A 16,203-nucleotide genomic window follows, 5' to 3' on the forward strand; every position below is an offset into this window, starting at 1 on the left:
GCTATAAACAACTGCACCAAAACATGGACATATCAATGCACAACCTCAATGCATAACTAAATCATCAGAGCCAGCCGTTCCATAATAAAAATGTCTTGCCATCATTCGTTATCCATGTTTACCTCTTCTAGATGAAGCTGCACTTGATTTTAAAAACAAATCAGTCGGTTTGCAGCATTTTTCACCGTCAGCCTACAGTGCTCTCAGATTTCTCTCTCTCTCTGGAGGTAGATTTGTATTATTTCAAACCATGCACGTTTTTGAACATCTGAATAAGAAATTCGCTACAAAGGAATGCAGACTGATGTAAAAGTTTGTGATTGGCGAGGGTAACCATGAGTGTGATATAGACACTTGTATGTGGTATATAAATAGTGATCAGATTTGAGATTTAACAGACGTGAATGAATTGGAGAGACTAAATTGTCATTTAGCCTTTGAATAATGCTAAACAGGGAATACAGTGAGTAGACAGCCGGCCTATAAGGTCTTGTGGTTCCTCTAGCATCTGCCCAGGTTTAAGCTCGTCAGTCTGTCACATGCATTTTGCCCCACCACCAAATTTCCCAAATTCATCGTGGTAGATATGAAGGGAAGTTGGGAAATTTGGTGGTGGGGCAAAATTTGAGTTTCTTTATAATCTGTGACAAAGCAATTTTGCACTGTAAGAATAAATAAATAAATCCTGTCTGATTGGTTGATGCTATATTATTGTGCACCACTTTCTCGCGCTTTGGAAAGTCGTGTGTGCCTGCCTGGGTTCCCTGTTGCTCCCTGCCAGATGCCAGCAGCCTCAGAGTAGCCGCTGTCGGAGGCTCCGGCCCCAGGAAGTAACGTTAAACAGTGGCCAGCGGCGCTAACCTGAATTTACAGGTTATGGAGTCCCCTCTCACTAACGTGTGTTGTTTAATCCTGTCGGCGGGGATGGGTGAGGCTCGTGGGCCAACAGGACTAACAGCGGGGCTGGCAAGGGTTGAAAGTTGAAACCTGCTTCCCAACTGGTACGTAGCCTGCCCGTGTGACGCTTTCCATGCCGCGGAGCGGGACAGAGACAAACTCGGCAGCAGCTGCCGATGGGACTAGGCTACTACTAGCAGTTGCTAGCCGACATGCTAACAACTGACAAGCCTGGAGTGCCCGTAGTATCTAATGTGATGCTAACTGAGAGAAGCTGCTACTGACTGTATGCACGGTACAAGAGAGAGAGACACCGTGGACTGTGATTAGTCTGAGCAGCATTTATGGGAAAATGTTACAACATTATATATTTGAATATACTTTTTTTTTCGGAATGAAGCGGGGTCGGTTTGGTGGGGCAGCCGAAGCATTTGGGGGGGCATTGCCCCGCCGTGCCCATGCCTAGAACCGGGCCGGAATGAGGGTATGGGTCCAAGAGGGTTTTTGTGCGTCTGGTCATGATGCATATGCATACCGAATGTCTTGTATGTATGTGCATGTAGGAGGCATCAAGCTTGAAATCACCCAGGGGGGTCCGGGAGCCATCTTGTCACTGAGAACTCCCATTCCCTAGCAGATATCAATGTTCGTGACTCGTGATGAATGTGCAAATTTGGTTTGTTTAGGAATTTGTCTGTACATATAAAATGGGAAAAGCCATTAGGGGGTGCTACCGGGCTGTTGTGCTTAGGGCTGGGACGACGCGTCATCCTAGTCGACGTAATCAACGACATAAATTCGTCAACATGATTAATTTGCACTGACGCGTTGTCCCAAACAGGAAGTGGTAGTACCTGCGGAGGCTGAGAATAGCCCCTCTCACACAGAGACGCTGCATTAACGCCGCAGCGGCAGTTCGTCAATTCTCCGCCGTTGGTCATTCACACAGTGCGAAGCACCGCTGGAATGAAGACGAACCGCCATGTAATTTACACAGAAAGCTGCGCTGCGGCTCCTAAAGAGACGTGACAGTACATGTCATGATGACGACATCGGGGTGTTTCCCAGGTGTCCCCCCTGTCAATCTAAACCCACGGACCGTTTATAATGTGTAGTGATTGAGAACCCGGCCCCCTTAACAACCTGGAAGGTAAAAGAGCTACGTTTTTCGCACTAAAATACATTATTACATAATCGCCATCAGTAAACAGGTCGCTACGTGACTGTCATTTGCGGGGACGGAGGCTGTTTTCTAGTGAAAGTTCACTGAAGTCTCAGTCGGGAGGGCTGACCATCGCGGTGATTTCTATCAACACAACCACTTGAGTGAGTTAAAGGTTTTTGCCAGGGACAGACGCTGTTTTTCGGGCAGAAACGTGATGAAGAGTTGGTAGGACAGGCGGGAGGACAGACGCTGCTCCGCCTACAACTGCGGTATTTTTTTCCTCATATAAGTTACCAACGACAGTTACAGTTACTATGTTACTTTTGTTTGGTCATGTAATGTTAAATTAATCGTTAGATTAGTCGACTAATCGAAAAAATAATCGCTAGATTAATCGTTTGAAAGATAATCGTTTGGGACAGCTCTAGTTGTGCTGCACCTGAGGTTGTAGTATCATATTAAAGGACTCATGAGTTTGAACCTACGTGCCAAATTTGGTGAGTCCGTTAACATCCTAAAGTCCTCTAGACAGTGTTGCACACCGTTCAAGATGGCCAACTTCATGTTGGGGCAAAACATTCCTCAAAATTAATTCTTGGCCATATCGATGAGACCTATGAGTCCTGCAAATTTCATGAAGATCAAAGAAGGTTTGTGGTCACATGACCCGATGTTAGGGGTGCTATGGAGTCCCCTGGCAACACCCACACCCAGTAGGCGATATGCGGGGGGATGCCGTCCCCCTTGTTAGCAAAATTACTGAAAAGCATCCCCCTTGTTAACCTGCCATCACTCTCCATCTTCTCGTAGCAGATAGTGTTACAAATCACAAGTGGCCACGATCAGCTCCACTGTGGAGTCGAACCGGGAACGGCGGCGACGGCGGTTGAGTATCTGGCCAATTTTCAAAATAAAACACCCTGTGCAGACTCCCAGATCAACAAAGTCGGGCAGGCAAAAGGCTCCGCTTCTGAAACGTTCCCACTATATATCTTGCTCTCTTTATACATTCATGCGGAGGTCGGAATAAAACCTGTAGCAGATGCACATTTTTATTTTCAGTAATGTTAAAGTTTTTTCCGACACTTTAATATTACTAGTAACTTTGCTATTTATGTTGTCATTTTTGCGCTGGTTTATAGTTTAACCATTACTGAGGTAGCTGTTACATTTCCTGACACCAGCTGTTTTATCCCCTGTTGAAACGCACCTTGCAGGAGTGACTTTCTCCATTCTATATTTGTAATTTTTAAATATAAAGTCTTCATATGGGACAATATATATTCTGATACTGATATATCTGTCATAGGTTAATATTGGCCGATAAAATCGGCCTACAAATAAGTAGGTCGGGCTCTACTATTTTGCAAAATGTTCATTGTATGTCCTTCAAGGAATTTAGATGGTAAAAAATTCCAAGGGGTCATGTAACTTAAAATAACCCTGCTTGAAGTGTATTGTGAGAAGCATGAGAAAACCCTGCCTGAATAAACTTAGTCCAATACATATGATTTAAAGTTGTATTACTTTAATTCAGTTACAAAAAGACAATTGTAGTGGGTAGAGAAGGAAGATAACTGGATAAAATGGAATTGTAGATTTAGAAATGTCACAGTTATGGTTAAGGTGTCCTGCAGCAATGTCCTTTGGGAGGTGTACATAGGTGTGTCGGGGCAGGGTGGTGCTCCCATTGGGCCATCCCCCCTGTTAAAAATTAACAAATCACCTACTGCCCACACCCAATCATGTTGGATCATAAACATTTGAGTGAGTTTTGGCCGCCAAACATGCATTTCTTTCCAGAGACGAACTTTTGAACTTACAGAAACAATAGAGTCCTCAAACTGATAGATATCAAATATATCACTGAGCTATTTCTCTACTGCATAGTGATTAGTCCAGTTCTAGAAAATGTTACACAGCTTTGGCTGGCACAAATTTACAAAGCAGCTGGCAAAAAAAAGAGACCAAGGAAAACACTGATCAGCTAGGTTAGCTAGACAGACTGGAGCGGGCAACTTAACTTGGGGCTGGACTGATGGTAGTAAAGGTAAATGCTTTGCTGATGATGTAAAAGAAGTTAGAGATATTCAGTGCTATAAAAATATTTTCATCTCTTTATGAAACTGTGAAAGGATCATCTCATCTATACCAGGTTTTCAAGAGGCCTCTACTAGGTGACAGTCAGTTGTTGTGGCTGGTGGACTCATGAAGGTGTATTTCTGTATTTTCAGGTTTCTTATGTGAAGGCCATAGACATCTGGATGGCAGTGTGTCTTCTCTTTGTTTTCTCTGCGCTGTTGGAGTATGCTGCTGTGAACTTTGTGTCGAGGCAACACAAAGAGCTGCTGAGATTCAGACGACATCACAAGAGCAAGACCAAGGTACTGAAACGTCCCACAACACAGAGCACAGTCAAATCATCCAGTGTGAGCAGACAAAAAAAAAATACACCTATGGCCCACCTATTAACACATACGCATAACCTTAACCTTATAACAGCCATGGAATTGTAACTGATCTCTGGTTTGAGGCTGGCACCTTGTGGTGACCTCATGCTATTACAGTTTGCTACTCAGGCACAGCATTACTTGTGACAGAGTGAGGGAGGGGTAATAATCATGATATTGGAGAGTAATAAAAACAACATTATGTTTGACAGTAGATATAAAGTGTTAATACATCTGACTGTGCATGCTTCCTGAGTCTCCTGAAACACCACATCTCACTCGTCTTATCAGTGCATGATAAAGCATGGCTGTAACTCCATCTGTGTGGTTTTATGATTCTTTAGTTCACAGCTGAGTTATTTTTCTGACAGAGAATGCGCCTGTTGTCAGTGCATGATTGGGATCTCTGTGGGTTGGGAAAGGATCAACTCAGCATTCAGTCATCTCGTGTTCACATACCACATTTATCTGAAAGGAAGCTTGAAATTAAAAATGTCAACATGTGTAAGTCGACTCAGAAGCAACTCTGTAAAAATATGTATACAGTATTTTTTATCTGATCAAGCACTGTGTTTTTCCTCAGTTCAGTTATTGTGAAACAAATTACAGGGAAAGTACATACACACAATCTAATATACCAATAAAGATAATGATTGATGCTTTATTTTACAATGTTCTACCAGCTGGACAACGTTCTGTGTTCTAGTCATAATGCAATGATTTCAATAAAATCAAACTTTAAAAACCAAAGTCAGTGTTGTTAATAATAATAATGATAATAATAATAATAATAATAATAATATATTTAATTTTTATAGCGCCTTTCAGGGTACCCAAGGACACTTAACAAAATGGAACAAACAAAACATAGAATAAATGGATAAACAAAAAATACATATAAGATAAAAAATAGAAAAGTTGATTGATTTGGCTGGATCTAGAGCTGATAGACCTTATTAGAAAGAGTTGTCAAGGGAGTATTGATTAAATGGATTAAAACAACTAGAGCATATAGTATTGTGGCCAGACCCTATGTAAATATCCGAGTACTCAGGTTGTGTGGGTTGTTTTTTATGTTGTTCTTCATTAAATGATTGGAGGAGATGGCTGGATCTGCTCAAAATCTGTATCAAAAGAGTCTTAGTAGATATGTACAGGAAGAGACATGAGCAAAAACATAATACACAAGAGCAGCACACTTTTAGTAAGTGATAATTGATCATTTAAACAGACATTGTTTTAATTTCAACATGCATTAGTTTATACTATTTCAGCTGTTCTATAAATATAAATGAACTGTTCAGAATTTAGACCCACAAACAAAATTCATTTGACAGAATTATAATTTAAACATCAGATTGTTTCAGGCTGACTGAATGAGCGGGTGTCCCAACCCTCTTTTTGGTTTTTCTTTTGGTTTCGGTGTGTTGATTACTGGTGTGCATGCTGTCGACTGGTAGAGCAGTGGAGGTGCAGTTGATCCAGAGGAGCTAGCTGAGTCCCTCCATCGTGTTAACATTGACAACGGCCTCAAAGCTACAAACCCTCTGTATGGATCTATGACCAACATCTACACCAGCAACCACAGGGTAATGTCCGTGTTTGTGTGTGTGTGTGTATCTGTGTGTGTGTGTGTGTGTGTGTGTGTGTGTGTGTGTGTGTGTGTGTGTGTGTGCATGCGCGTGTGCGTGTGTGCGTGCGCTGCGTGTGTGTGTGGTTTGGTTTGCATGTACTTGTGCATGTGTCATTTGCATGATCCATCCAATGTGATGTTGTAAGTGTAAGTCCTCCTCCATCAGTTTGCTGCGTAGTGAAGACATAGGTGATGATTATCATCATAATGATCATGGTCATCAATCGGTATCATTATTATTTTCATTTGGCAATTTTCAACATTGAGAGTTATAAAGGAAGAAACTCCCATTCTGAGCATTTAACATATAAAACATAGCAATAACAATAACATAACAATCATGTCCTCATCAAATTGAACATTAAATTTTTTTGCTTTAACAAGGAATGTGTACTTGTGACCCCTTTACACAGACTAAATCCTGTTCCTGTGTGGACTGTTTTATTGAAAGGATTTTAAATTTTGGGCGAAAACAGGAGAAAGAGGTCACAGTTCGGTTTGTAACTCAGTTTTTGTACAGTACAAAAGTTAGAAACAATTGAAAAGAATAGCAACAGAAAATCCCAGATGCAAGAGGTCATGTTTCTTTTATTATCAACAGGCAGTGCTGGAAATCGTTTGGAAGTAGTAGTAGTAGCAGTAGCAGTAGCAGTAGCAGTAGTAGTAACAGTAGTAGTAGTAGCAGTAGTAGTAGGTAGTAGTAATAGCAATAGTAGTAGTAGTAGTTGTAGTAGCAGTAGTAGTACCAGTAGCAGTAGTAGTAACAGTAGTAGTAGTAGCAGTAGTAGAAGTAGTAGTAGTAGTAGCAGTAGTAGTAGCAGTAGCAGTAGTAGTAACAGTAGTAGTAGTAGCAGTAGAAGAAGTAGTAGTAGTAGTAGCAGTAGTAGTAGCAGTAGCAGTAGTAGTAACAGTAGTCTTAGTAGCAGTAGTAGTAGCAGTAGCAGTAGTAGTAACAGTAGTAGCAGTAGTAGTAGTAGCAGTAGTAGTAGTAGTAGCAGTAGCAGTAGTAGCAGTAGTAGTAACAGTAATAGTAGTAGCAGTAGTAGTAGTAGTAACAGTAGTAGTAGTAGTAGTAGTAGTAACAGTAGTAGTAGTAGTAGTAGTAGTAGTAGCAGCAGCAGTAGTAGTGTGACCAGAAGGACACTAATAATACTTTTGAATGAATAAATAAAGTAACAACGCCACTCCCAAGTAATGGGTGGGAGACCCGACTCACGTATACATTTACTCTGTTATTGTGGCCAAATAAATATCCCCATACAGGGTAGTTAGGACAGACAGAGGCTTTTTGGTGTACAAACAAATGACAACTTTATTTAAATAGCATCAATAGCGAGTCAACAAATAGCACTGTGTGCCGGTACCATTTTTCATTGACCGAGGGGGCAATAACAACCATCAACAAAAACAACACTGCAAATTGTTAGGACACTGCAAACTGTTAAGACTGCGACTTATATATTGCGCACACTCAATAGGAAATATAACACTCTTGTCAAACCACTACACACTGACAAAGTGAAGGTGCAAGCACGGTCATCAATAAAGGGTACCCTAAATGAAGACTCTCCAAAAGTACATCTTAGAATAAAAAGACTGAACAACAGTGAGGCAAATCAAACAAATCAAAAACGAGGAAAAGAGCAATGGCTGCCCTGCTGACCACGGTCCTGTGTGTCACCAGTTCAGCCTGCAATAATACAAAAACACCAGTAAATTCCCGGCGCAATTAAACCCCATCTTCATTACATATTACCTAATATTAGTACATTTACTGGCAAGCCCAATATCCTACCTCCTAGGCCCGAGGCACCTGTGCACCCAACAGGTAGGAGTATGGGCCGACCAGGGTTCCGGCACTATACAATGTAATACAAAAAATCATATTAATGCACCACGAAAGAAAACAGTCTGTATGTTTAAATCATTTAAACCACAATGCTGGTTGACCACCATTAATTCCCATTATAAATATATATATATACATACACCCACATACATACACATACACACACACATATATATATATATATATACACACACGCATACACATACATAAACACACACACATATATGGACATTGTTGCTATAAATTAATGAGCATAAAGTCCTACCTGAGACTGTTAAAGCATGCGTGTGTGGGTTCTGGATCACACACTGTCTCTCTGCACAAACAGTACCAGAGAGAATTCTATCAGTGCAATGACAACAATAAGTACTCTGAACTCTGATTAAAAACAAACAATTTAAGCATACTCTTTAATGTCTAAGCATTTTGTAACATACCTTCCAAGTAAGCTTGGATGTACGGTGCTGGCCACCAGCACCACCACCACGCAACACAAAAACGACTCGACGAACGAGAACAAAGTAGTGGGTCTCACGAGAGTTCCCCTATATGGGGAAAACTCTGCTCTGCTCTGCTCTGCTCTGCTGCGCTGCATGCTCAGGCTCCCAGGTCCTAGTGCCCCACCCATCACAGTAGTAACAGTAGTAGCAGTAGCAGTAGTAGTAACAGTAGTAGTAGCAGTAGCAGTAGTAGTAACAGTAGTAGTAGAAGCTGTAGCAGTAGCAGTAGTAGTAACAGTAGTAGTAGAAGCTGTAGCAGTAGCAGTAGTAGTAACAGTAGTAGTAGAAGCTGTAGTAGTAGGAGCAGTAGTAGTAACAGTAGTAGTAGAAGCTGTAGTAGTAGTAGCAGTAGTAGTAACAGTAGTAGTAGAAGCTGTAGTAGTAGTAGTAGTAGCAGTAGTAGTAACAGCAGTAGTAGTAACAGTAGTAGTAGTAGCAATAGTAGTAGTAGTTGTAGCAGTGGTAGTAACAGTAGTAGTAGTAGCAGTAGTAGTAGCAGTAGCAGTACTAGTAGTAGCAGTAGTAGTAGTAGCAGTAGTAGTAACAGTAGTAGTAGTAGTTGTAGCAGTAGCAGTAGTAGTAACAGTAGTAGTAGCAGTAGTGGCGGTAGTAGCAGTAGTAGTAGTAGCAGTAGTAGCTGTAGTAACAGTAGTAGTAACAGTAGTAGTAGTATCAGTAGTAGTAGCAATAGTAGTGTAATCTGATAAACTGCCTCAATTCATGTCATGCAGTGGCCAAGTTGCATTGTGGGTACTGTAGGCCCCCAGATCCACTGGTCTGCATTACACTTCTTTAACATTGTTAGACTAATAATGGACAGCTTAAAAACAAATGATCGAAGTCAATACAGAAACAGAGATATCACCTTTTTATTCCACACATTTGATTCCTTTTGAAAGCCTGATGCATATATTACACACACATACATACACATACACACACACATATATATATATACACACACGCATACACATACATAAACACACACACATATATGGACATTGTTGCTATAAATAAATGAGCATTAAGTCCTACCTGAGACTGTTAGAGCATGCGTGTGTGGGTTCTGGATCACACACTGTCTCTCTGCACAAACAGTACCAGAGAGAATTCTATCAGTGCAATGACAACAATAAGTACTCTGAACTCTGATTAAAAACAAACAACTTAAACATACTCTTTAATGTCTAAGCATTTTGTAACATACCTTCCAAGTAAGCTTGGATGTACGGTGCTGGCCACCAGCACCACCACCACGCAACACAAAAACGACTCGACGAACGATAACAAAGTAACGGGTCTCACGAGAGTTCCCCTATATGGGGAAAACTCTGCTCTGCTCTGCTGCGCTGCATGCTCAGGCTCCCAGGTCCTAGTGCCCCACCCATCACAGTAGTAACAGTAGTAGCAGTAGCAGTAGTAGTAACAGTAGTAGTAGTAGCAGTAGCAGTAGTAGTAACAGTAGTAGAAGCTGTAGCAGTAGCAGTAGTAGTAACAGTAGTAGTAGAAGCTGTAGTAGTAGTAGCAGTAGTAGTAACAGTAGTAGTAGAAGCTGTAGTAGTAGTAGTAGTAGTAGCAGTAGTAGTAACAGTAGTAGTAGAAGCTGTAGTAGTAGTAGTAGCAGTAGTAGTAACAGTAGTAGTAGTAGTAGTAGCAATAGTAGTAGTAGTTGTAGCAGTGGTAGTAACAGTAGTAGTAGTAGCAGTAGTAGTAGCAGTAGCACTGCTAGCAGTAGCAGTAGTAGTAGTAGCAGTAGTAGTAACAGTAGTAGTAGTAGTTGTAGCAGTAGTAGTAACAGTAGTAGTAGCAGTAATGGCGGTAGTAGCAGTAGTAGTAGCAGTAGCAGTAGTAGTAACAGTAGTAGTAGTAGCAGTGGTAGTAGTAGTATCAGTAGTAGCAATAGTAGTGTAATCTGATAAACTGCCTCAATTCATGTCATGCAGTGGCCAAGTTGCATTGTGGGTACTGTAGGCACCCAGATCCACTGGTCTGCATTACACTTCTTTAACATTGTTAGACTAATTATGGACAGCTTAAAAACAAATGATCGAAGTCAATACGGAAACAGAGATATCACCTTTTTATTCCGCACATTTGATACCTTTTGAAAGCCTGATGCATATGTTACCCACTATGCAACATAGCCACTGAGTGACATCACTGGAGGCAGTTATCAGGTTACATGCACAGTCACAAAAAGGCTTTATACGGGTTACTACCGTTACTACTACTGCTACTACTACTACTACTGCTACTACTACTGCTACTACTACTACTGTTACTACTACTACTACTACTACTGCTACTACTGTTGTTACTACTACTACTACCACTACTGCTACTACTACTACTGTTACTACTACTACTACTACCACTACTACTGCTACTACTACTGTTTCTACTACTACTACTACTGCTACTACTACTACTGTTACTACTACTACTACTACTGCTTCTACTACTACTGCTGCTACTACTACTACTACTACTACTGTTACTACTACTACTGTTACTACTACTACTACTACTACTGCTACTACTACTACGACTGTTACTACTACTACTACTGCTTCAACTACTACTGCTACTACTACTACTACTACTACTGTTACTACTACTAGTACTGTTACTACTACTACTACTACTACTACTACTACTGCTACTACTACTACTGTTACTACTACTGCTACTACTAGTACTGTTACTACTACTACTACTACTACTACTACTACTGTTACTACTACTACTACTGCTACTACTACTACTACTACTACTACTACTGTTACTACTACTACTACTGCTACTACTACTACTACTGTTACTACTACTACTACTGCTTCAACTACTACTGCTACTACTACTACTACTACTACTGTTACTACTACTACTACTGCTACTACTACTACTACTACTACTACTACTGTTACTACTACTACTGTTACTACAACTACTGTTACTACAACTACTACTACTGCTACTACTACTACTGTTTCTACTACTACTACTGCTACTACTACTACTACTACTGTTACTACTACTACTACTACTACTGCTACTACTACTACTGTTACTACTACTATCTGGAGCCACAAAAGGCTTCCTACTTTTTTTGCTCACATAGGCAGTGCTCTCCAAGACCTGTACACATACTTTCATGTGTAAAATTGGCGGAGAAACGCTTTAAGCAAACATGACATAAATGCCAGTTGCTTCATTTCAGTCTTTGCCCTGTGTGCTTTCTCATCCTGAGACTGGGGCTGCTTAACACCAGCAGAGAGAAGTTGTTGGGATTTTTTGCCTCTCTTTAGTGGCTGACTCACTTGGTGACGCCATCTAATATGCACAGACGTTTGTGTTTCCACTGACATTTAACTGTTGAACAATGCAGACACAGCATCCTCATCCAATCCTCCAGACGCTTTCCTAAATTTTCCCACGCAGCTGATTTGAAAGAAATAGGTGCGTCCTCTAGCTCTGATTTGAACTCGTCAAAGCGTACAGTCAGTCACATTGTCTTCTCCTGCTCCTGGATCAGAACAGATGGACCAATATGAGCCAGACATATTCTTTGTAAGACGCCAAACTGTGATGTTTCAGGATGAATACATGTACCGTTACACTTCTCATAAAGATGTATTCTTAATCTTTCTTATCACTTTGCCTCCTCATATTTATCTTGGTACCATTACCCACACTTATAGTTCAATTGATGCCCCAGTTAGCTTGTGAAATGTAAAGTGTTGAGTATATTTTCTGTGTAACACTTTTAAGATATTCAGCAAGCTCAGGAAATGTTCCTTAATGGCCAGTTTTCAATTTATTACGTAGTTTTAATTTGCACAACAAAAACACAAGATTATGACAACACATTTTTTTTTGGAGGTGTGTTTTATCACTCAAGCTGTTAAAGAATATAAGATATTTTTTTTAAACTGGGCCCTGTCGTGTGTACATGATTTCAGAGCAGAACCTCTCCTTGAACAAGACTTGTGTTTCTGGATACAAAACAGATCTTATTATTAACAAAAGAAAACTCTCTGTAGGAATCATCTCCATAATGTTGTCAGATAGTCAGAATAACAACCTGAGACTGTTTTAGTGCTAACCAATCCAAGATCAATATCATTTAGAAAAAAGGTGTTACTTCAGTTGAAACTTCATTTAGTGCAGAAGGGCCCTTAAGTGGCAGGGTCAGTCGATAAAGAAAATAATGAGCTCTATTATGTGATCTGTGCCCCCTCCTCCTCTTCCTCCTCCTCGTTGTCTCCCAAACAGGAAGGGGAAGTACATGAGAGCAGACTGACCTCCACAGCAGCTGTGACCTCCACTCCCAGCAACAGCAAGGACTCCAAGGCCAGCGCTAACAATGCTGTTAGCACACTGAACACCCCAGGAGCCACAGCAAACACAACCCAGAATATACCTGGAGCGACAGCAGGTGGAGGGGGTAAAAGCACTGAAGAGATGAGGAAGTTATTTATCGACAGAGCCAAAAAGATTGACACTGTGTCGAGAGCTGGCTTCCCTCTGGCCTTCCTGTTCTTCAATATATTCTACTGGGTTCTTTATAAGATACTTAGACATGAAGATGTACATAAGCAATAGAGGAATAAAGGTGATAGATTATTCAGTATGTGCACACACACACACACACACACACACACACATCCTTGTACTGCTATTTATATGTCAGGACGTGTCACTGACTCCCTTTATTTTCTGGCACCCTTAACCATGACTTTGAGAAACATTCGGGATTCACTTTGCAAAAATAACCTGATTCTAAAAGGGTAAAACCCATCATCAGTTGTTACAAACAATGTACAGGAATATACTATACAAAGCCACATCACCCACCACCCTCTTCATGAAAGGTAGGTGTGACAGTTACCCTGACCAAGAAAGTGCTTCTAGTTTCTGTTACACAGTTAATCTCAGCAGATGATTAACAGCCTCCACTAGTCACTGATGTGTTTGTGGATGAGAAGTAGGAAGAGTGCAGCCTTTAGCTCCTCAAAGGGTACTTTTCATTTCTCTTATTTGTTGTTTTCTCGCTCCTCGCTTGAACCGGAGATCATCCCTGTCTGCCATCTTGCAGGCCATCCCAATTATCTTATTTGTGCTCCGAGGATCGGCATGACTGGAATTACATACCGGACAGATAGATAACAGATTCAACTCAAGTGTGTCACCATCATGTTTTAAATTTAGTTTGTTTTCTGGTTCACCAGTGAGTAGAATGTGTCAGCCTGACTGTAGGAGAACAAAAGGACCAAAAACAACATTCTTCATTTTTCCACAAACAACTATCAAATTTCTTCTTCTCATGGTCTGTTTTAAACGTGAGGCTGATCATTCCTCAGTGTTGGGGTTCACATGTTACTGCATTTCAGTTTCCCTGAAACATTTAGTGTAAACACAGTTTCTAGTGTCCAAAAGACACCATCATCACATTCTGGGCTATTAAATGACTATTTCACAATCACAATACACAGGCAAATAATGAATCTATATATAAACACAGTCTGCAAGTTGAAATGGTTCCTGTGCCTCTGAGCCGACATAGTACACAGTATGAATACACAGTACACAGTATAAATACACAGTACACAGTATGAATACACAGTACACAGTATAAATACACAGTACACAGTATGAATACACTATAAATACACAGTACACAGTATAAATACACAGTATACAGTATAAATACACAATATGAATACACAGTACACAGTATGGATACACAGTACACAGTATGAATACATAGTACACAGTATGAATACACAGTACACAGTATAAATACACAGTAGACAGTATGAATACACAGTACACAGTATGAATACACAGTACACAGTATGAATACACTATAAATACACAGTACACAGTATGAATACACAGTACACAGTATGAATACACAGTACACAGTATAGACACAGTATAAATACACAGTACACAGTATGAATACACAGTACACAGTATGAATACACAGTACACAGTATGAATACACTATAAATACACAGTACACAGTATGAATACACAGTACACAGTATGAATACACAGTACACAGTATGAATACACTATAAATACACAGTACACAGTATAAATACACAGTACACAGTATAGATACACAGTACACAGTATGAATACACAGTACACAGTATGAATACACTATAAATACACAGTACACAGTATAAATACACAGTGTTAATACACCCTGCAGATTTTTCTTCATCTGCAGCTGTTTATTAAACAGGTAACAGACAGAAAATCACAGGTGCAGTTTGAACTTTAAGGTTGTGGTTCACAAAGCTTAACGTATAGAACAGAAGCCTTGTTTGTAGAAGGTGAATTATCAGTACATCAGCAGGAGCATCAGATCCTGGCTTGTCCATTGAGATATACAACTGTGAGTGTGAATCAGGAACTGATCTCAAACCACAAAACTCCAGATGTTAGAGTTTCTCCAGATGTCAGCCTTTGAAAAAATAAAGTGATCATCCTGCAGAACTGTTTGTTGTCCACTTCATAGATATTTGAAGAGGTGTAAAAGACAGGATTGGTTAAAATGTAGGACACAGACAGAAGCTAATTAATTCAGAGTACTAACTGCAAAAGAAATCTGATCTTTATTTCAAACCATCCAAGAATCAAGTTCATCACAGCCTAAATTCCAAGTGTAGGTCTAAATTATATTCACTATAACTTCTTCAATCAAAATCAATTAAATGTCTGGACTGATTACACTTAAACTGCAGACACATGTTTGATTTTTCAGTACATTTGACACAGGTGGACACCGCAGGAAATCTGTGGATTGGGCAGTCCAGGTCATAAAACTAAACATCCTGATTAATATCAGATGGGCTGCTGACAGGTGAAATAATACTTGTCAAACATCACATTACCTGCACTAAAAGAAACAATATAAATGCGTCTCTCAGTTAACAGAGCTGTGTGCAATCAGGCACGCCACACATCAGGTTAATTTTATTGATTATTTAGATCTCTCCACAAGTTTTAGTTCTGTGTTATAATTTGAATAAATATATATAGATAATGGCATTCTTGGCATAGATTTATCTGTCATCTTTGCAACTGTTGAAGCCGACTGACGGATGATCCAGCTTTGATCAGCTGCAGCCGTCATCAGAAACTGACATCGGGACTAAGACTCAAGAAATGTAGGCAAGTGAGGGAAACACTGACACAATTTAAGAGACATGAAAAGTACCCTAAGATTCAGTAGACTCATCCTGGTCTCCAAAACACAAACACTTTTTCTCAGCAGAGATTCATAGATGTCAAGTTTAATCTAATTAAACACATGCAATGTGCTCTCTTTAGATATCTTATTAAATGTCTGGACAGCCAACATTAGTTTTGTAATTTTCTAATCTGCTTTAAGTGATTTTTGACTGCTAGAAGGCAGAGAGACAGTAAACCCACAACAGCAATGAGCTCTGAAAGCAGAATGTATTTCCTCTCCTACAGGTGGAGTTATGTTTCACATGCACATGCATTTTAAGAGGATAATTAATAATTTACAGACAAGTTTAAAAAAAAAAAAAAAAAAACAATATTCACCTAAAGGAAAGAGTCCAGAGTTCAGCCTCCAGGGATTCAAATAATTTTTAACAAAGTTTTATTTCTCAAATCTGTGAACCCTTGTCCCACATAAATCAGCAGATATGATCAAAAGGATCTCT

At 40.0% G+C, this 16,203-nt stretch overlaps 1 protein-coding gene and 2 long non-coding RNA genes across 4 annotated transcripts in view; 2 read left to right on the forward strand and 1 right to left on the reverse strand.

The window, feature by feature from the left end:
- LOC115587119 (glycine receptor subunit alpha-3-like) overlaps positions 1-14,151 on the forward strand; it is a 163,644-nt gene extending 149,493 nt beyond the window's left edge. The window contains exons 8-10 of one of the 2 annotated variants that reach the window (XM_030426758.1): positions 4,297-4,446; positions 5,973-6,101; positions 12,770-14,151. In XM_030426758.1, the coding sequence (XP_030282618.1) occupies positions 4,297-4,446; positions 5,973-6,101; positions 12,770-13,099 (609 nt within the window). In that variant the 3' untranslated portion in view covers positions 13,100-14,151. The remainder of the gene's footprint in view (positions 1-4,296; positions 4,447-5,972; positions 6,102-12,769) is intronic. The other variant, XM_030426766.1, reaches the window with a different exon arrangement.
- The window catches only part of LOC115587132 (uncharacterized), a 238,268-nt gene that overhangs the window by 200,474 nt on the left and 21,591 nt on the right, over positions 1-16,203 (forward strand). The window lies entirely within an intron of this gene.
- On the reverse strand, positions 7,477-8,335 carry LOC115587138 (uncharacterized). The gene is made up of 3 exons (XR_003984976.1): positions 8,260-8,335; positions 7,941-8,004; positions 7,477-7,835 (listed from the first exon to the last, which is right to left on the reverse strand). It is a non-coding gene; the product is annotated as an uncharacterized LOC115587138 (long non-coding RNA).

Source organism: Sparus aurata, chromosome 1, assembly GCF_900880675.1.
Source record: "Sparus aurata chromosome 1, fSpaAur1.1, whole genome shotgun sequence".
NCBI lineage: Eukaryota > Metazoa > Chordata > Actinopteri > Spariformes > Sparidae > Sparus > Sparus aurata.